This window comes from Pagrus major, chromosome 19 (genome assembly GCF_040436345.1).
Source record: "Pagrus major chromosome 19, Pma_NU_1.0".
In the NCBI taxonomy this organism is placed as follows: Eukaryota; Metazoa; Chordata; class Actinopteri; order Spariformes; family Sparidae; genus Pagrus; species Pagrus major.
The window spans coordinates 23013608-23034126 of NC_133233.1; the positions used below are offsets into that span (position 1 = coordinate 23013608).

Genomic DNA, 20519 nt, shown 5'->3' on the forward strand with positions numbered 1-20519 from the left:
CATGGCTTTGGACCAAATTAGTCCACGGCAAAGCTACAATACATAATATATGGATATATCTGTATATCTTTTTTTTCTCAAATATACTCTTAAATATGTGACTTTGGAGGAAAGAGAGAGAAAAGAAAAAGTTTACCAGTACATTCACGACAAACAATTCATCCGTCAAGGGGGAAAAGTACAGGAGGATTGGCGGAGACGAGTCTTATAGATCCTGGCCGAGCCGTTCAATCTCCTCGATAAGAAAGTCGATGTCCTCGAAGGTAGCAGCCGGGTTTGAGATCACCATGCGGAAAAAGTTGACCTTGTCTCCCTGTGGTTGGTAGCTGACCATGGTTGTGCCGTACTCCATCATCCTGGCCTTTATCACTGGAGCCACCTGAAAGAGACAGAATGAATCGAGACTATTGCAGAGGAATGGGATGAATTTCTATCATTCGGTTGCTTTGGTTCATTTGGGCAGGTGAGTACGACATCACACATTAGACCAGCCAAGGGAAGCTGTGTCTCTAGATTTGAGTTGGTAACTTGGATCTTGTATGTTTAAGTGTCATTCTGTATGCTAAGATAAGCTAACCGGTTGCTGACTCCATCTTAATATTTAATAAATACAGTACATTTCACACATTTACCACATATGAGAGTGGCATTGATCTTCTTTTCCAAATCTCGGCAAGAAAGCAAATAAGTGTATTTCTGAAAATGTCGAACTATTCCTTTAAATCTGTCCCTGTACTGCTTTAAAATCCATCCTTGCCCACTGACTAATTCATGCTTAATTCATATGTTGTCTACTCATTAGCTTTCTCATTACTGAACTGCCAGAGGGGCATACATTTGTTGGCACTAATTAATTGATGTAAGGAGAATATGTTACGTGAGTATGCTTTCTGCAATAATAATATAATTCCAATTAAGTACTCAAAAAGTGCAAAGTTTGGTGGGTGTAACTGAAGTTGGAAATGAGCAGTGGGAATCATCTCCATCGTCTCCTCTCGTGCACTCATAAGTCTGAAAAAACTGCCCGTTATCAGATCTGTTTGCTTCCTTATTTTTGTTTTCTTTCCATCAACTGAACAAGTCACATTTCCTCCTCAGATTCCTCAGATCCTGGTCCATCTGGTCCATTATCTCCCTCCAGTCTGACAGCTAAATCTGACACCAGCCGGGTTCACCACAGCGCTCTGACTGCTGCCACCCAGTTGAGAGGTTATCTCCGAGCGCAACGCAGTCACAGTCATTTATTTCGTGTCTTGATGGTGGTGTGTTTTCTGTGCTGTGACAGATCCAATTACAAGTTTGAAACTCATACTCCGTGTTTCGACCGAAGTCAACACATTAGGATACTTTACTGAGGCAAACATTTCAATATACGCATGTCTCTCTGATGTATCATTTTAAGGCTATTAATCTGTAAAAGAAAGGATGTAATGCTTTCATTTTATGTCTTTTTAGGGTGATTATTTGACCCAACAATCATTACTATAGAACCCAGACGAGTAGCCTCTAGCAACATTTGTTCTCTCAGCTTCTTGTCCATTTTAACTAGTTTGTTTGAGAAAACTGGCTTTAGTCTGATTAGGCTACAGTCCGACCGTAGCTTATAGGAATCGGAAGGAAGCGTAGGATACTAGTAGAAATTTGATCCACTTGAGTATGTGATTTAAAAGTAGCTTAACCACCAGATCATATTAAACTCACTACAGTCTAAAAATGAGATGTTTCTGTTTTTCTTCATCATTTCATTTAATCAAAATTAAGATTTTCCTTTTACAGATAACAAATAGATGAAAATCAATCCCTAACTAAGTGTGGTGAAAAGCCCAACAGCACACAGATTAACAAACCAGAGTGCAGTATGCTAACTGCTTAACTAAAGTACAGATATGCTACATTTTGGCTTGCTTTAAAGGTCTGTTTTGTAGTTAAAAAGCTGTTGTTGTGGCAATGTATGTATGGTAAGAAAGTAGATACTGTGTCTTGCCTTTATAGAGCAGCATAATCAACTAAAGGATACGCAGGAGGTTTAACTTGAGGTGACAGTTTGCTGCAGTGAGGACTTAAGTTAACTGTGACTCATTTGCTGTACCCTCGAGGTCAAAGATTATCTTGTAAGAAGTTTGATAAATCTGGGGGGATTAAGTTTAAAATATTTAAACAGACTTTAAAAACTCCTCAAGAAAGTGCAGTTGGTTTCCCCTAAACTATCCTGGGATTTACGTAAGGTCTTCATATACTTAATTGATAGTTCCTTTGCAATAAAGCTAACAGGAGGTCCCGAAATATATATATTTTTTACCTTATTGTTTGTTTATATTAGTTATAAATACTTGTATGTACAAATTGTCGTGTGTGCATAAGATAAAAGTCATCTTTCTGGACCTAGAAGGCTCCATTACTTCACACTTTTAAAGGGGCAATTTTGCGAGTATTTTCTGAGTACTTCCACCACAGCTCTGACAGTATAGAGACTGGTCTGGTCAGTACTGTAGTTTTCATAATCAGTCATTCCCTCTAAATCTCTTGCAGGTGTCCTGCTGCAGTTGGCAGGCCTGCCGTCAGTTTCTGTAAAATAGTCAATCAGCTGCTGCAGATTTCCGTCAAATCAGTCTTTTGACAATTTTCCAGTCATTAAGTGCAAATTGAGGGAGAAATCCTTCAGTTTGGACGCTTTCCTCAACGAGCTAATCTGGCAACATTACATCATCCCTCAATCTTCGTGTCGGAGTGTGTGGAAAAGAGCGAGCTGGCCAAACACTCAGTTCCAGTGAGGCGTGTCCACGGTGCTTTTTCAATCAAACTTTGGAAAAACAAAAGGAAATCTCTGCATTTGACGCGTAATGACAAAACATGGCAACGATTTATGGCTGATGGTTTTACAGCAGAGGAGCGAGGGGAGTGCTCTTTGTATGGCTGGCACGTACACCATCTGTTTGTGCTAATAGTCAATTAGTAGGCCCCTGCTGCTGTGGGACCCTCTGAATGGCCGCCACTTGAGCTAACTGAATAGCCTCAGTCCGTGATAGTCTCTCTCTGTGACAGCCTATTTTAAGCCTGTCACAGTTTACCTCATGTGGATGGCAAAGTATTTTTTTATTTTTTTATCCTGAGTATAAGTTGATGTCCATGTTGTCCCTAATGAGGAGGGCATGTGATATGTCAAGCTGGATAGGGATGACAGGCTTGTAGGGCAAATGAAAGGTGCAGTGAAAGGTGTTTTTTGGTAGATATCATAGTCGGGCTTCTTATCTCGGCTCACCCACCTTGTGCAAGTGTTTCTTTCTCTCCTCTTTGTCCTCCATGTAGCGGATCCCAGGGGGGAGGTACCAGAAGCAGACATTGGTGTGCTGAGGCTGCGGGAACACACAGAGTTGACAAGAGATGAGAGGAATAAACCAGCAGAGTCGGGCGCTAGCAAGACATGCAAGCTTAGGGCATTTCTGGCTATCGGTGGAATGTTTCCTGTTGATATGATTGTGTTATTTTATTTCTGTTTTTTCAGAGTGGTAGTTTTATAAATGCCAACATTGTCTCTGTTTTTTGTAAATTAAAAAAATGTAATGTTATTACTTATATTTTGGGTGTCCACTACAAAATGTTCATACTACCATACTATTTAGGATGCCAGAAAAAAGATTTAGTATGTCCCAATATGAAGTATGTGAAATGCAGTATGCCAAAGATACCAGGATGTCCTACTACACCCGGTAACATTTTGCAGCATGCAAGCCAGCATGCTTATCTAGCTATTCTGACCCACAATCCTCTGCACAGCGGACGATACGTCACATACGTCACGGTGTGTCATGCGAATATAAACAAAGCCAAAGGAGCACAAACATTTCACAGCTCACTGACAGATGACGGCTCATGCAATGGTAAGTATCAGAATAAGAGCAAGAGGGTCAAAGCTCAAGCTGCGCTGTCGTGACGAAAGTACTGTAGTATGTCCCAATGTATGCATACTGCATGCAACATTATGTACTCTGTAAGAGCAGCTGCAGTACATACTAAAAGTTGGAATTGGAAATTTATCAGTATCAGAATCGGCTCCAAAGATCTAGTCTCGGTCGAGCTCTACAATATACAACACACATATTTACCAATCATTCCTACCTGAAATCCTACAGATAGGTCAAAATAAAAAGTGCTGAAAGCAACCTGAGCCCATTCATTTCACTGAGCCAGAACAGATTCTGCTCAGCTCAAAAAGGAAATCCATTAGACATCACCGACAGCAGAGAGGTAAAATTCCTCCTCCTCAGATACTCTTTCTCCATCTAAAAGCCCCACACAGTTCAATTTTTGGGAACCTGAAGCCCCGCTGGAGCAGCCAGCCTGCCTGCCTGTGAGTAGAAAAGCATTCATTACCAACAGCTGACTAGCCATGCGCACCAGCCTCATTTATACAGCCGGGGCTGGTTCGGCAGCAGTATATTCAACATCAGACTGATGTAACGGCTCAATGGGAGGCACAGACAAGTGAACACCTGGGCCGATGCCCAGAGGACTTGGCTTTCTCCCATCACCCTCTGGGTTATGATGCTCTTAGCCTTTTTGTGGCTCGGCAGGAAAACAATAAGGCTTGAAACATTAAAGAGCTTTCACTATGAATGACCCTGTGTCCAAGCACTCCTTTCATAAAAGAGTTTTCAGCCTAATAACCCCGTCGTACACGTAGGTTTTTGCTGTTGCTCGGTAGAGGATATTTCAGACCCCATGCTATTCATATGCACATGAGCAATTACAGGCCGTTATGCTATTCATTAGACATAATAGCAGCACATTATACTGGCAGCTAGAGGTAAAAATGGCATTCATCCAACACAAAGCGAGGGCACACAGCATGCCAATCAAGTCAGCCATAATGATACTGAACACACTGAGGCAAAGGAAGCAGTGTGGACTAATGCTGGCTACTTTGCTCTGATTATGTGGCTGCAGATGAATAATCTGTGTGGAGAGTGAAAGTCAAATGTGGACATACTTTGCCGTCAAAGACCATCTCGTATCCTTCTCGGTCTTTGATCTTGTTGTAGAGGTACTCTGATAGCTCCAAGCACTTGTCAATCTGAGCCTCGAACCCAATGGTGCCCTGTTAAAGAAAAGGCTGTTAGTTTTGACACAGTACATAGAGAAGTGAATATTATGTAATGAGTGTACAACTGAAAGTATTTAGGCAACTGTGTGCATAAAAAAATCATATTTTACTGCTAAAAAATTAGATAAGAAGGTCCAAAATGTGTATTTAATTTATACTCTTGTGACTTTTACATGTGTCATGCATATAATATTAGAAAATATGTCAAAAAGCAAAATTAAAAAGGACACAATTGTGCCAAAACAAAACCAAAGGAAGTATAAGAACATGAGAGCTTAAATATCTGTGAATAGAGGACAAAAAAAGATTTAGTACACGAAGTCTGACTCAAATAAATGACGTAAATCCTACAAATAATGAAATAATGGCTCTTAATAAGTACATATAAAAATGAATATAAGGTATTTCTTGCTCACACAACAAGCAAAGAACAATTCCAGATAGAGTAGTGAGTAAATAAAACAAATCAAACTAATGATCATATAAAAAGGATAAAGACAAAATCAAAGCAAATAAAAGAAATAAAACTGGTAAAACAGAGCAGCAGCACTTGTGTTTCTTTACCTTGGCTCTCCACATGAGCCACAGCTTGAAGATGTCCACGTGGCGTCCACACTGCAGAGCTTTGTCTCCAGTGTCGTAGGAAAGGTCGTAGTGTTTGTCCTGCTGGAACAGGTAGCAGGCGTGCATCTGGTTGCAGTTCTGCATCAGACCCTGTGAGATCACATCCAGAGTGTTAATAATTATAACAACAATGGTCCAGTCATAGTATGTGAGAGTGAGGTTTGGTCGAATAGGATGAGGCCTACCTCCTCTCTGACCAGCAGGGCTGAACACTGCAGAGGGACCGACATCATCTTGTGTGGGTTCCATGTTACCGAGTTGGCCCTGAAGTTAACAAATATAACCAGCGATGCTTTAAATCTTCATACACTTCTAACACTTAGTCAGTTTGTGTTCCTCGACCCAAAAATATCACTTACCTCTCAACTCCGTCCAGCTTCCATCTGTGTCTCCTGGACATGAGGAGACTTCCTCCCCAAGCACCCTGACAGGAAACACACACGATAATCACATCAATCAAACATATTTTACTCAGCTGTACTAGCTGATACATTTGCTTTGCCGATTTATCATTCCACCCCTACTGTTAAATATCGTGATGTTAGTCAGGACATGTTGCCCACCTCAAAAATGCTCCATACAACTGCAGTGACACTTTCTTTCAATGGCACAAATGTCATCTTTTAATTTCCAAAATATATTTTAGCCTAGAGCTAAAACAATTAGTCAATTATCAGATTAATCGACAAACAGAAAAATAATTGCTAACTATTTTATAATCAATTAATTGTTTAAATCATTTTTCAAGCAAAACGTCCAAACATCATCTGGTTCCAGCTTCTTTACAAACTGAAACGGATATTTTTCAGTAGCATATTTTCTGACATTTCACAGAACAAACGATTAATCAAATAATTGCTTCAGATTTGCATGATGGTGGAAATCCTTCATTTTTCAGAAGCTTTTTTTTAAACCTTGGGGGAACAAATTGTGAGAGTGATGCTTTTTGCTTTGTCACATGTGATGGTATTGATGATTGGCTATCAGCATCATCACTTTAATCATGTGGTCTAAATAAAGGACTGAATGTCAGGCGCTTGTTTGGATGTTTTTGCAAACATTTCCAGATTTCCCATCCTCATTATGTTTGCAACTGCGACCACGAGATGCTTCTCCCCTCACAACAACGGTTTTGCCTCATCATCAAGTCCAGGACAGGCCTGACCTAAACTCTTATCATCCCCACATTAACATCTTTTGAATATCATTGCACATATTCTTTATACTTCATTCTGTGATCTTTTGCACATTCTCTGGTCAAATTCCTGCATAAAAATCTACAACTCTTCCATTTCAATAAAAGTCATATTGTATTGGACACATTTTTCATATTTAATTGGCAATTCTCTATTTTCTATTTATGTTTCTTGACTTGCAGTACTTGCATTTCATCTTTCTTCTTACTATGGTTATTGTTGTGTATAAAAACACTGGGACAAATTCCATGTATGTGAAAACCAGCTTTGCAAAAACCTGATTCACATTCTGTGTGATGTTTGTTTTTTTTCACAGGAAGCTGCATCCACAAAAAGCAGGATGTTTTTCTCCAATCTCTCGCCGGTTGAGGAATGATAGATAAGGCCATTTATGTCTCTTAATAGAGGTGTCCCCCTGTCAGGACTAAATCACCTTCATTAATAGATAGAGTGCCTTCAGTGAGAGGGCCCATGATGGCAAAGTCAGGGGAGAAGATGATTTACAGCCTCTGTTCCAGTTTTTCTAATCCCCAGTGTTAGATAGGAAATGGCTGGCTCCTATCTGGGTCAACCGCAAGCAGTTAGAGGCGACACAGACATAATAGATTTGTCAAACTCAGTGCTGAGCTCCGTGTTTTCTAAGCATTCCTTCGGTAAAAGTCCTTACAGTGGAGCGATACTGCTGCGTCACGGAGGTTTTAGGGTAATAACATTTATGATTCCATACAAAAAGGTCCGTTTGTGTTACTCACATCCACATGCATCCAGATGTTGTACTTTTTGCAGACGTCAGAAATGGCGATGAGAGGGTCAAAGGCTCCGTACACTGTTGTTCCTGCTGTGGCACTGACAAAGAAAGGTACGAAACCCTGCAAAGGCACAAACAAAGGATGATTTCACATACAGGAAAACGGATCTATATATAGTATTTATAGCTGTGTTATTAATGTGTACCTTCTGTTTGGCCTCCACTATTCTCCTCTCAAGGTCAGCTGGAATCATTTTACCACTGCGAATGAAAAACAAGATTTAGTAGCTGTGGTTGCAAAAATCCTGCATTGAAGATCCTTATTAAAGGGTAACTTAAAGTGTGTTTACAGGTCTTGGGGAGGACTGTGAAAAAAGTAGTATAAAGCCTAAAAATAAATGGTTACCCTTTAAGAAATATACTTGTCTCCTGTATTTAATATATTATTATATACTGATGATTCAATATGTAATTTACTGTTGTAGCTGCTTGAGGTGAAGCTAGTTTTAACTATTTTCTATATAGTTTCTGGTTCCAGTGGTTTCCATCTAATCCAAATGGGAGAGGAAATAAGAAAAGTATGTAAAAAATATATATTCTGCTCCAGAAATATGTAATCTGTAATCTAAATTTTATAACCTTATGGCTGCGAACTTTAGCGGGTACGAGGCAACTATTCCACCACTGGAATTTTTTTTCTACTACCTTGTAACATGTCACGTTTCAGTTGTACAGCGGAAATGAGCGGCTGCCTTTACCTTTCATCTACTTTGATGCAGATCACACTCTCTGTCCCGATACCCAGAGCTGCTGCACCTTTTTTGATTGAAAAATGGCTCTAAAAGATAAAAAAACAAACAAAAGAGGGAACATGTTTAACTGTCTGATACAGGAGGAGAAAGATATATAATAAAATGTGTCTACTGAAAGGTTTGTGTGTTATTTAATGGCCTTTTTCTTCCCACACAGCATCTTTCAAACGTCCTTTCAAGATGAAAGAGGTGGCAGACACAGCCGTCACCTCGTGTCCTTCTGCGTCTGACACACATAATGTCGGCTTTATATCAGCGTTGGTGGTGTGAAAATGATACTTAAAAACACACACTGAACCACGGCTATATCATTCCTGCACAGGAGAGGAAGATCTTTGATCCAATTAGACATCTATTGATCATGCAGCTGAATTAAGACACAAACGCCTACATGTTCCGATGTGAAGGCCACCAGTCTGGGAACAGATGACATTCCTTTCTCCTTCACTTCAGGGAACATCTTGAAGCGGGCCAGCAGCATGGCATACATGTTAGAAATAGCACCACCTAGAGGACGGACAGGGCAGACCAGTGTCAGTCCACATCACAGCCTCAACTAGCAAGTCTCATGGGGATGATGCAGGGCTTCTAAACATGTCTGTGCATGTTGAAAATAACAACACAATAACAACAATTTGTTTACAGCGTATCAAGAGCGTATCGAGGGATGACACAGCATCCAAAAATCACAGCTCACTGTCCACAATGTCACAACCAATCACGGCCTTTGTCATTAAATTGTCCAATGAGCGCTCCTCGTCATGTGTCAGGCAGAAATGCGTGTGAGAAATTAAAGATTGGAGGGCGACGGGGAGGGAGGGGGCTTAAGTTGGAAAAAAGAAAATGATTTTATGCTAATTGGCTTTGAAACGAGTTCCATTTATATCATCAAAATGCAAATTGACACGTTACAACACCGCGCGCATACACACACACACACACACACACACACACACACAGGCAGTTCCATTTTCGGTGAAGACAGAGGGGTGTTTGGGATTGGCGCTGTCGCCTCACATACCGGGAGAGAAAATGCCATCTCCTCGCCCGTCTGCCCAGCCAATGATCTCCCTCATCTTCTTCAGAGTGACGTATTCCAGCAGCACGAAGACAGGAGCCACCTCATAGGTGAACCTGCCGTTACACAAGGGACATCACATGGTGCTGGTTACACAAAAATGTGCCATGACTCATCACCTAAAATAGCCAGTAAACGGACATTTTTTTCCTCTGGAGTTTGGAGGTATTTCGAGATTAAAGTCTATTTTTTCAAGGATAAGAAACAATCATTTCTGTACTAAAGATGTAGAATTAATGTTGATTTTACAGTCTTCACCTTAAGATTTAATTTGTAATGATGCTTTTGAACAAAATCTACCAGCATCCACTTAAAATTTACTGTTTTCTCAAGATTTACATTTATTTTCCATGTTAAAGGCTACTATTTTGCTTTCTCTTGTACAGGAGTCTCACATTTTCATCATCTTTACTGCACCTCATAGGTGAACCTGGCGTTACACAAGGGACATTACATGGTGTGGGATACATAAAATGTGCCATGACTGAAAAATAGCCAGTAAACGGTTTGCGTTGAAATCACCAGCTTTTGCAGAGGTAGAAAAATACAAGATTCTAACTATTTTTGTGCTGAAGATGCAGACTTATTGCTGATTTTACAGGCTTCACTTTAGATGTTAATTTGGAGTAATGTTTTTGAACAACATGTACCAACATCCACATAAAAATTAACAATTTATGCAAGATATTCCAGCAGCACAAAGACAGGAGCCACCTCATACATAGGTGAACCTGGCGTTACACAAGGGCCATCACATGGTAAAATGTGCCATGACTCATCACCAAAAATAACCGGTAAAGGGCCATTTTTCCTCTGGAGTTTGGTTGTTTCAGGACATATAGTATTTAGTTTGACGGCTCTTGCAGAGGAGGATAAAACACAAAATTCAAATTCTTGAGTGAAAAAAAAATAAAGATGTAGAATATTTGCTGTGTGCTGATGCTTTTGAACAAAATGTACCGACATCCACATAAACATTTACTGTTTTCTGATGATTTACATTTCTTTTTTCCAACATTTTGCTTTCTTTTGCACAGGATTCTCACATTTTTATCATCTTTGCAGCACAAAAATGTAAATGTTCAAAATGTGCCTCCTACTATGTTTTTTTCAGAGCAGTTTGGCTGTATATAAATAGGAATAGGTGACTCTTGCAGATGTAGATAAAACAAAGGCTTCACTCAGGCTTCACTTTAAGATCTTAATCTGCAGTGATGCTTTTGAACACAATGTACCAACATCCACATAAGCATTTACTGTTTTCTGATGATTTACATTTCTTTTTTCTATCTCATACAGTCTCACATTTTCTTCATCCTTGCTACACTAAAACGTACATTTCCAGCATGTGCCTCCTGCTCCATTTTTTCCCATGAATACATGAGCTGCAGTGTCAACAGCAGGCCTATTCTGCGCTGTCTCACAGTCGCCAAGCCGGCTGACTCTTGCAGACTTTATCACACCAAAAACACACGCACCAAAATTAGCTTCAGATTAGTCTGAATTTAATTTCAGAGCTAATTTTCTCCCCTTGAATCCCCATGGGGATGGGAGGTGAGGGGGAGGGATAAAAGGCAGAGGGGAGTAAAGGGGGGGGTCTGCCTTTCATTTCACCCTTTTCATTTGCAGTGATTGAGTGAAAAAAAAAAAGAGCTGCTATCAGCCGGAGCAGACGCAGAGCAGAGTGCACACCGACGGACCGGAAATGGAATTCATTGTCATTATCACCATTTAAAATCATGATGAAGCACATGGCCGCATACTTACATATTGGTGTTGGCAGTGGATGTTAGCCAATCGGCTGCCAGTCCGACCATGTCTAATCCTGTCGAGAGCTGATTGAAGTACCTGGGGTGGGCTGAAGGGAAAGGAGCAGAGGAAAAAAAATGAGAGGGTGGGTTGAGATAGATAAACTGTTCAGCTATCTCCATCAGGCGTCAGGAGAAATTGAAATACTTTGCTGCTTTTTATGTTTTGAGTTTTGAGGCGCATCATTTTCTAAATGCTTTAATTGCAGGTTGGAGATGTCGCAGCAGTGACGTTTAAAAATCATCTTGAGAAATAATGAAAGTGTTGTGGTGGAGCATCGGTAATGTAGAAGTCACAAATTGAGCTTTTCATCCATTGTTTTATAATAATCACACACAAAGGAGCTTTGAAAATGAGTACATTAACAAGAAACACTTCATCTTTTATTAAAAAAGGTGATTTGTGATCAATTTGGATGAATAATGTTTTCATTTTATATTATCAACAGAGGCCAAACACTTGACCACAATTTAGCATTTAAAAGCTGTATATGAATATTTACCATTACAAATAAACTTGTTAGGGGGAAAAGCACCAACATAAAACCTAAAACCAGGTGTTTTTGGTAAAATAAAGTTATTTATTCTCAAGGAAATTGTATAATGTACATAAAAAGAAATACCTAAGGCAAACTATAGGGATTGTGGGTGCTCTTAAAATCAACAGAAATAAATAAATAGGATTTGTAAAGTAAAAAGAGAAATACAAATTACTTCTCCCATTATCAGGCTTGGGGGGTAACGGAATACAAGTAACGGGATTACCTAATCAGGATATTTTTAAACAGGTGAGGTCACCCGAAGCCACGCCCCTTCCGGTTTCCCTCATGGGACGTATTTCGGAAAAACTAGCACAGTACTGAACTGAGAGACAAATACATATCTCACATATGATGTTGTCAATTTAAAAGATTATTTTCCAAGTCAATAAAGTCGCGGTTTGTCAAAAAACTAATTAAATATAAGACTGAAAATACGTAATTAAAAAAGACTACACAGCCAACAGTCGCGTTAGTGACGTCGCCTCGTCAAAACCAGTAACACAAACATTTTAGAGCTGCTCCTGTGTATTAGCTTGATCACAAAACTGACAAACTAACCTTTCACTTAACTACAGTCGTCAATATGAACAGATTTATTGTGATTTTAATCTTTTTCTGTACCTTTTCTCTGCCGAGTTGGCGGCCATGTTGTTGTCGGTGACGTATGTTGCGCGAGACTGAGCGGTTACACGTCAAACTAGATGATTTATTTTTTTTTAATCTTTACGACAAACTGCGACTTAATTAACATGAAAAATTATCTTTTTAATTCACTAACATCATATGTTTAATTAAAAATGTTTTTTTTTCTCTCCCCATTGACTAAGGTACAATTTCTTATTTCCGAAATAACGTCCCATGACTGAAACCGGAAGGGGCGTGGCTTCTGCTCTCTCTTCCGGTAGAATTACAGAATAAAAGATGTCATTAAAATACAGGTACATTGAGTAAAAAAGGGGATTACTTACAGGATTACAATTTTAAAATGAAAACATGACATAATAGTTTGTAACACATGACAATACACACTCGTTATTTAGATTAAATAAAAGTCATTTTATTGACATTTCTCTTCTTTTGTCTTTGTTTGGATATGTTTTGTATTGAGGTAATCCAAAAGTACCAGAAAGTAATCGAGTTACATTACATTCATACTGTGATACTTGGATTACTGAGGTAAGTAGAATACATTCTTAAAGTAACCCTCTTAACCCTGCGTATAATACAGTATTAAACAGTAAAATGTTTGTCAGCAATATTATGTAAAGGAGTAAGTGGGATGTATAATGCATAATACAAAGTATGTAATGTATAATCATATAAAGCAAATCTTTACAGGAGAAGTTAAATATATGATGCATTAATTAACTGTTAGAAATCTCCTTATATCTGCTAACAAATGTAACAGTAACAGCGTCTCATGCATCATGCATTACATATTTATAAACTGTTTATAAATGTGAATTACAGAAATTAAAGTAAAATATGAAGAAATAATCTTTAAAAATATATTTGTATTATATTTCTGTGTGTATTGTTGCTGTAATCGTCCTCATGAGTGTGTCAGTCAGCAGTGAGTAATGGCTGTGGCCTGCAGTGAACGCTGTTATTAGCCTATTATCTCCTACTTGGTGAACCAGATTTACTGCGTCACTGCATTTATCGGTCTGGTGGACAGGAGGAGAAAAAAGGAGGACAACTTCCAGGTTGATTTTTTTTATAGACACCATTTCTTTCTTTATCTATTCATCATTGTTGTCTGGTCTTCTCCCTTTCCCCTCCTTTTTTTTCTTTTTCTATCCTGAACATATTTTTTTGTAGAATATCTGTCAATAAAAACATCAGTACGTTCAATTAAAAATCTTTTCTAATGCTGATTTTGTATTATTTTAACAGTTTCTTGTAGATTTTATCATCAGTTTCGTATTTAAGGATCTTTTTGTGTTATAATCTAGGATTTGCACTGTGTCTGTGCCTTTTCCTTTTAAAATAATTTAGAAAATGTGTGTTTATTTTGGGAACATAATCATTTTAAATTGTGATTTCGACATTTTTAACATAAATCAGGCCTGCAATTAGGCCCATATATATGTAAAAATTGATTTAATATTTCCCAAAGTGCCAACTGATTTAACTTAAGCATATAAAAAAGTCAGATTAAGTCAGAGCTATATTTATCTATCATGTAGTCAGTATCAGACTGAGGCCTACCTGTCTTGATGGCGTACTTGAGCGTCGCACGACAGCTGATCAAGATATCATCCAGGGTGGCCGGTTCGTCCTGCAGCTCCCAGTTGTTCATCTGAAGCAGCTCGTTTGGATAATGAAAATCAATAACTTTCGTTTCCCGGTCGAAAGACTCCACGATGTAGGCCATTAAAATATCCACAACTTCCTGCAGGAAGGTCATTGTTTTGGTGTCGCCGTCCATGGCGGGTAACAGGTCTGTAAGAGAGGGGACATTTTGTGATCTATGTGTCTGGGAACAGGAGAAAAAAAGGTGTTTTCATGCAACATAAAGATGCATAAAAGTCTGGATTTTATTGTGAAATTATCCTTCAGGCCAACAAATAAAACAGAATATATTTTAATGATTTTAAAGGTGTAAAAACTGGTGGAAATTCTTGATTTCTGCGATGCTCAACACCCCAAAACCTCAGATTGTGCTGAAGGTGACCTCTCCACAAAGAGTCAAACACTGCAAAAAATGTCCAACATAACTCAGTGAAAATTATAGATATTAAATGTATATGTATAAGGATTTATTTGATCCAAAATGGCACATGTTCTGTCATTTGATTCCTTTTGATTTTTCATGTACATCCTTGTATTTTATGGACGCTGGGAACAAAGAATAAAGCGGGTCACCTCTCATTACGATAAAAATGACATTTAAATGAAGATTATTGAATAAAAAGTCGATTTATAAAATGTTAAATGCACTAAATTCATATGTTTGCTGTTTTTATTTCATTTTAAAAGAACAATGTCTGCACTTGGTATAAAAATAGCTGATTTTATGGCACTTTTACGCAAAAATAAATCACCACAACGCATTGCAAGGCCAAGCTCAGACAGATCAGGGGTGTTAGAGATCCGTTTGCTCTTGTACCTGTTGAATAGAGGTCGGAGAAGACCACAGCTCCTTTGGTGCAGTTGCAGGATTTGTTGCAGCCGCAGGTGCCTGCAGCTTCCGTCTGTGGCGGCTGCTTGGCGGCCGGATCGGCGGGTTTCTCCACTTCCCCGACATTGAGCAGCGCTTTGGGCGAACCACAAAACAGCGAGAGTGAGATATTTTTTAAGACTCTGGCGACAAATAATGATGAGGGGGGAAAACGCACGTCCTAACCCAACCCCACCCCATCCCATCCCACCCCATCCCTCTCCCTGTGAGGAGCGACATACCACATAATTTCGATCCAATTCCTCCGGAGAATTTCTGGGCCGCCGCTTGGCACCAAGCCCTGGCTGGAAGAGAGGAGATAAATCAAAAATGAGGATGAGCAGCGTCCAACTTTAAGATAGGAGCTGAAGCGCCATGCAAGTTGTAATAAAAACACGCCAAACATCCTTGCAATCCTGCAGGAAAACAAGACAAAAGCAAAGATGTAAAAGCAGATGTGGCGACTATAAACACAGCAGGCCAAATCCAGCGCACTGGAATGAGACAATGCACTGGAATTAGTCCTTCAGGAATTAGTCCTTATTTATTTTTTTCTCTGGAAGACTAAAAAAAGCCACTCACGCGTACTGGGGCTCTGACTCCCGGTGTTGGCCCCCGCATTATCTCCGCCAAGAGACCAGAAACCCTGTGATGCCATTGTCGCCGGTAGTTAGGAGCTGCAGGAGACAGAGCCCATCCACACGCGTCGACCCGGAGCTGTTCACAGCTGATGTGGTGCTCAATCTGACCAGACCTGTCCGCTGCCTGCTCACAATCCAGTCGTGCATCCGACACACGCGTTATGCTGCGGGGGCGAAAAGAAAGCGTCTGGAGGAAAAAGCGCAAAAAAGGCGTCCACGGCGGTGTTTCTGCAGGCGTCCACAGGTGCAGCGTCTGTCTTCCACGCAGAAAATCCGCAAACACTTGACTTGACTGAGATGACTTCAGCGGTCAGCGACGCTCCTCACTTCACAGGGGGATGGATAGTGCAAGAGGAAGTTCGGCTGCTTTGGATGGAGAAATCAAAATAAAGCACAATGGACAGGCGGGACAAAAAGGTTTCAGTAAGCAGCTAAAAGCTCCAGCTGCTGGTAAATACGCAGCGCAGAAGCCATGCCTAATTGCATCTAACCTAAATTTCACGTCACTACAGAAATCCCATCGTGATTCACTTCAAGTCATGACGAACTGCGTTGCGTCGTGCGTCGTGACTCCATACATCCCCGACACTTGGTCCCCCCCGCGTGCTCAACTCGCCCTCCATACACACACACGCACACACACACACACACACACTGAATGCCAACTGATTCATCTGCCCCGCAATCGTGGGTCTATTTCTCGGAGACCGGAGGCTCTAATTGCCCGCCTCCGCTGGAGGAAGCAGCGGGGCTTCAAATACACGAAGTGCGAACTAGTCCCTCCTCTCTGCTCTTAGTGCTGGGGCTCGTTACTCCGAAAGTATTTAGGCTATTACTCGTTACTTGTTTTCTTACTGTAGTTTTCAAGGTGAGCTCATTTTTTGTTGCGTAATTGCGCATTTTGGCACATGTAAAGACTGTCTTTACCATGAATATTGAGAAAAACATGTTTGATATCAAATGTTTTGTCACCTTAAAATAAAATTAAACGATTCAGTCCTGTGTGAACCCTCGTGTTCACTAATTACGACTCTGGATGCCCATCCAGAGCTGGTTTGTAGATTTTGGATAAATAAGGTAAAAAAGAAAAGAAAAGAATAAATAACTAGAAAAAAGTGTGCACGATTCCTCTTTTCTCCTCTACGTGCTGGGACTCGTTACTCCAAAAGTATTTGGGCTATTACTCGTTACTTGTTTTCTTACAGGCCAATAGTTCCCTCAGCTCCTTCTTTGTTGCGTAATTGCGCATTTTGGCACAACTAAATAGGGTTCCCAGGACATTCTTTACCTTAAGTGTTTAGAAAATTATGATTAATATCCAAAGTTATGTCTTTGTAAAATAAAACAGTCCTGTGTAAACCCTCATATTTACTAATTATGGCTCCGTATGGGCGCTGGTTTGTAGATTTTGGATAAATGATAATCTCTCTGCTCCAAAAGTATTTAGGCTGTTACTCGTTACTTGTTCTCTTGCTGTAGTTTTCAAGGCGAGTCATTTTTTTTTTGGTGCACCATTGCGCATTTGGGTCTTTTTACGCATATAAATATCATGATTATCCACGACGTTCTCCCTTAAAGTATCGAGAAAAAGCATGGTTTATATCCAGCGTTGTGTCATCGTAAAATAAAATTCAACCTTAAGATTAGCTAGTTAAGAATCTCGGTGGCTGGTTGGTAGAATTTGGATATCTAAGTATCATCGCCTCATTCCAACACATTATCCAATTTAAAGTACATGATCAATCACACACTGTCATCCTGACCTGCGCTGTTCTCTTATTGTTTATCCATGAATGAGGAACCAAACGGACCCTGCAGGCCTGAAAACCAGCCTGAGTCACATCTGTTATGAATCAGCAGCAGAAACCATTTAATGCCAAAAAAAAGACTGATTGAAATAAACTGAAGCCTTAAGCAAAGCCATGATACTTTTATATTTGTGTGTGGAGTGACTGTAAGTCTGTGGTCCTCAGTGATGGAATGTAACTAAGTACATTTACTCAAGTACTGTAGCTTACTTAAGTACAGTTTTGAGCTACTTGTACTTGCACTTGAGTATTTTCATTCTTCCCTACTTACATGTACTTTTGATACTTCAGTACATTTAATATCAAAAACTTCAAGACTTTTACTCAAGAACTATTTGTAGGGTGACTTTCACTCTTACCAAAGTAACATTTTAACACATTATCTTTACTTTTACTATGACTTCTGGGTACTTTTTTTAGGCCTACAGCACGGTGGTTCACTGTAGAGGCCTTAGTGTGATTTAGTTTTCGCTAGTTTTATGGAAGATTCAGGGAAATGTGTCTAAAAGAATCAATTAATAAAGTTTTTCTGATTGTTTGAATGGTGTAGCTATAACAACAACATCATATATAACAACTAGCCTGCTTTAATATTTTGCATGGACTAAACCAACAAAGTATAACATGTTAATTTACAGTTTTTCTTACTTTTTCGACTGCTCACCATGTTTCCAGTAGACTACTCATTCTAAGCTGAGCTAACTGGCCGCTAGTGTTAGCTTAGGCTAATATTTACCTGCAGGCATGACAGTTAACTCTCAGGAAGAAAAGGGATGAACATACTTTAAGACTTAAGGAGATCGCAGCTCCTTTAATTGTAAAAACATCAACCTTATTCCCTCTTTCTATCTGATCCGACCGCTGCCTACATCTGCTCATCCTCCGCAGGGTTTCTGACATTCCTCCCTTGCCGTCTGTGTTTTGTCTGGATTTTTTTTGTGGTCTGTACGTAGTTGTATTTCCACTCTGTGCACTCAGCATGTAGTTGGGAATTCACTAACATTTCCTGTGGGGGTTTCTCTTCTGTAAAATGTTACGTAAATGTCAGAGGTTGAATCTCAAAGAAGTGCTCGAAGCAACGTGGGAAAGAAGAAGAATTCACAGCAGCTGGTTTGATATCGACATGACGCAGCTGCTTCTGATATCTTGGACCTTTTTGATCACCGAGAGTTCAGTGTTTCAGTTGAAATGAAGCATTAAAAGGATGAAGGAAACATCAAGCAGGACTTTGATATAGTTTATGTTTAAATGAACAAAACAGACATTACAGCAGAGGAGAGAGAATGTACATTTCTTACAACATGACTTGATTTTCCAAAGACGCGTCCTTCAAAATGAAATGCAAAGTATTCAAGTGTAAGAGCATGGCTTTTTGTATTTACATGATCTATGCATATTTTATACAGTTCTATTACGGTGTTTAAACGGATAGAGACAACCTCACGCACAATATTTGACACACAGTTTTAGAGGGAAACGATTAGCAGCAGCAAAAGTAGCAGCAGTGATGTCTAGTTTAAAAATCACATAAATAAAACATTCATTTACAGCAAGTTTTTAAGTGTGGAGCGTTTTGTTATTTACATTTACCTTCATCCTGTCGATGCTGCGTTTAGATACTTTAGACTGGTGACTTTTAATCAGTGCAGTCGGTGCTTTTCACCTTTGTAACTAAACTGTTTCAGAGGTTTTCGACAAAGATGTGATAAATCAAAACCTCATATATCATACGGCACGATACACTGCCACACAGTGCGTATCGTGCTTCAGATTATGTGGCCAAATCACTCAGAAGTTCAGTCCTGTGCTCAGTAGTGTTTGATGAGCTTCCGTCTCTGCGAGGTCTTCCTCAGCAGATGTCTGAAGTCGTACGGGTTGTCCTCGCCGTGGCTCTCCATGGAGGCCATCCTGGGAACAGAGCGCCTGTCGACAACACAGGAGGGAACGCATTCAGCACAGAGACAGAAAAAACAGAACGAGAGAAAGACAAAAAAAAAAAAAAAAACAGCGGGAGAAGGGAGATGAAACGATTCCCGTTGAGGAGAAATATTTCATATTGTTTATCATCTTCAGGGTTCATTTATCATGAGCGTGGGCAGTCTGAGGCGACGGCGAGGCAGAGACTGGAAAACAGATGAAATCTCTACGTGGATTTGTCAACATCTGTCCACTGACCAGCCTGAATGCGAATTGCAGGGGTTGCATTTGTAGAAAAATAGAAGCACCACACTCTTACCATTCTCATATAACGGCACCATTTTTTGTAGGATGTATGAGCTGCTTTAAACCCTGCATCCATCACTGAGCAGCTGGGTTGTGTACTCAATTAATATTTTGAAATCAGGCAAGCAAATTCATTTTCTGTAATGTTAACTGGTTTTTATGGGGGTATCTCAGTTCATGCTGTTACCTAAATGCATCAAAATGCTTGCTTTTAACACAGTGTTTGGCATCACAGAGCAGAGCAGCCTTTTAAATCAATGTAGTAACCCAAACAGCTGTAATTTCCAGTAAAGTGTTTACTTTAGCACAGTGTTCCTGCAGATACATTCAAGTATAATGTATCATGTAGTCAGCGCACGCAGACTTTAAATCAGTGGACAGCTGGAGAAAGATCAAGGAGGCCATTCACAACCGAGACAGCTCCAGTCACCGGAGACAGTCATGAGGTGTGGTGGATAAACGTCCCAGAGAACGAGGACGTGGGTCGAGATACTTCTGTCGCAAAATAGAATTTAAAAATGTGTGTCATCAAAAATGGAAATTATGATAATAGGAATTTGAGCTGATGTGATTGTCCAGGTTTGTCCACAGGATCGTCTAAAAGGCAAGAATTATAGCGCATTTATGAGGCGTCAGAGTAATTGGGAAAATGAGTTCCCAACTGGAAAAGCTTACGTGGAACAACAACTCCAAAACTCTGGGAAAGTTTTGGTACATGACCAATCACAAGTGTCTAGTGCACGGCTAAACCCAGGATGCAGAGAGGGTGCTCTAG

At 39.8% G+C, this 20519-nt stretch overlaps 2 protein-coding genes across 5 annotated transcripts in view; both read right to left on the reverse strand.

Annotated features, from left to right (window-relative positions):
* Window positions 1-15730, reverse strand: gad2 (glutamate decarboxylase 2). The gene is made up of 16 exons (XM_073488378.1): window positions 15655-15730; window positions 15315-15377; window positions 15022-15168; window positions 14121-14354; window positions 11327-11417; window positions 9503-9615; window positions 8873-8988; window positions 8428-8507; window positions 7876-7930; window positions 7674-7790; window positions 6085-6149; window positions 5911-5989; window positions 5666-5815; window positions 4988-5095; window positions 3264-3353; window positions 1-379 (listed from the first exon to the last, which is right to left on the reverse strand). Exons 1-16 carry the CDS (start codon window positions 15728-15730, stop codon window positions 206-208), a joined length of 1758 nt encoding a protein of 585 aa, XP_073344479.1. The 3' UTR covers window positions 1-205.
* A 3591-nt stretch (window positions 15731-19321) lies between these two features.
* Window positions 19322-20519, reverse strand: part of myo3a (myosin IIIA) — a 54023-nt gene continuing 52825 nt past the window's right edge. For all 4 annotated transcript variants that reach the window (XM_073488555.1, XM_073488554.1, XM_073488552.1 and 1 more), the window contains one exon: window positions 19322-19444. In XM_073488555.1, the coding sequence (XP_073344656.1) occupies window positions 19330-19444 (115 nt within the window). In that variant the 3' untranslated portion in view covers window positions 19322-19329. The remainder of the gene's footprint in view (window positions 19445-20519) is intronic.

Excerpts from the sequence above, each read along its gene's own strand:
- gad2 (XM_073488378.1), bottom strand. The coding sequence starts at position 15,730 with ATGGCATCACAGGGTTTCTGGTCTCTTGGCGGAGATAATGCGGGGGCC. Across the intron at positions 7,791-7,875 it reads TAGTGGAGGCCAAACAGAAG|GGTTTCGTACCTTTCTTTGT; the intron begins GTACACATTAAT and ends GTGCCTTTGCAG. Across the intron at positions 5,816-5,910 it reads CCCTGCTGGTCAGAGAGGAG|GGTCTGATGCAGAACTGCAA; the intron begins GTAGGCCTCATC and ends GTGATCTCACAG.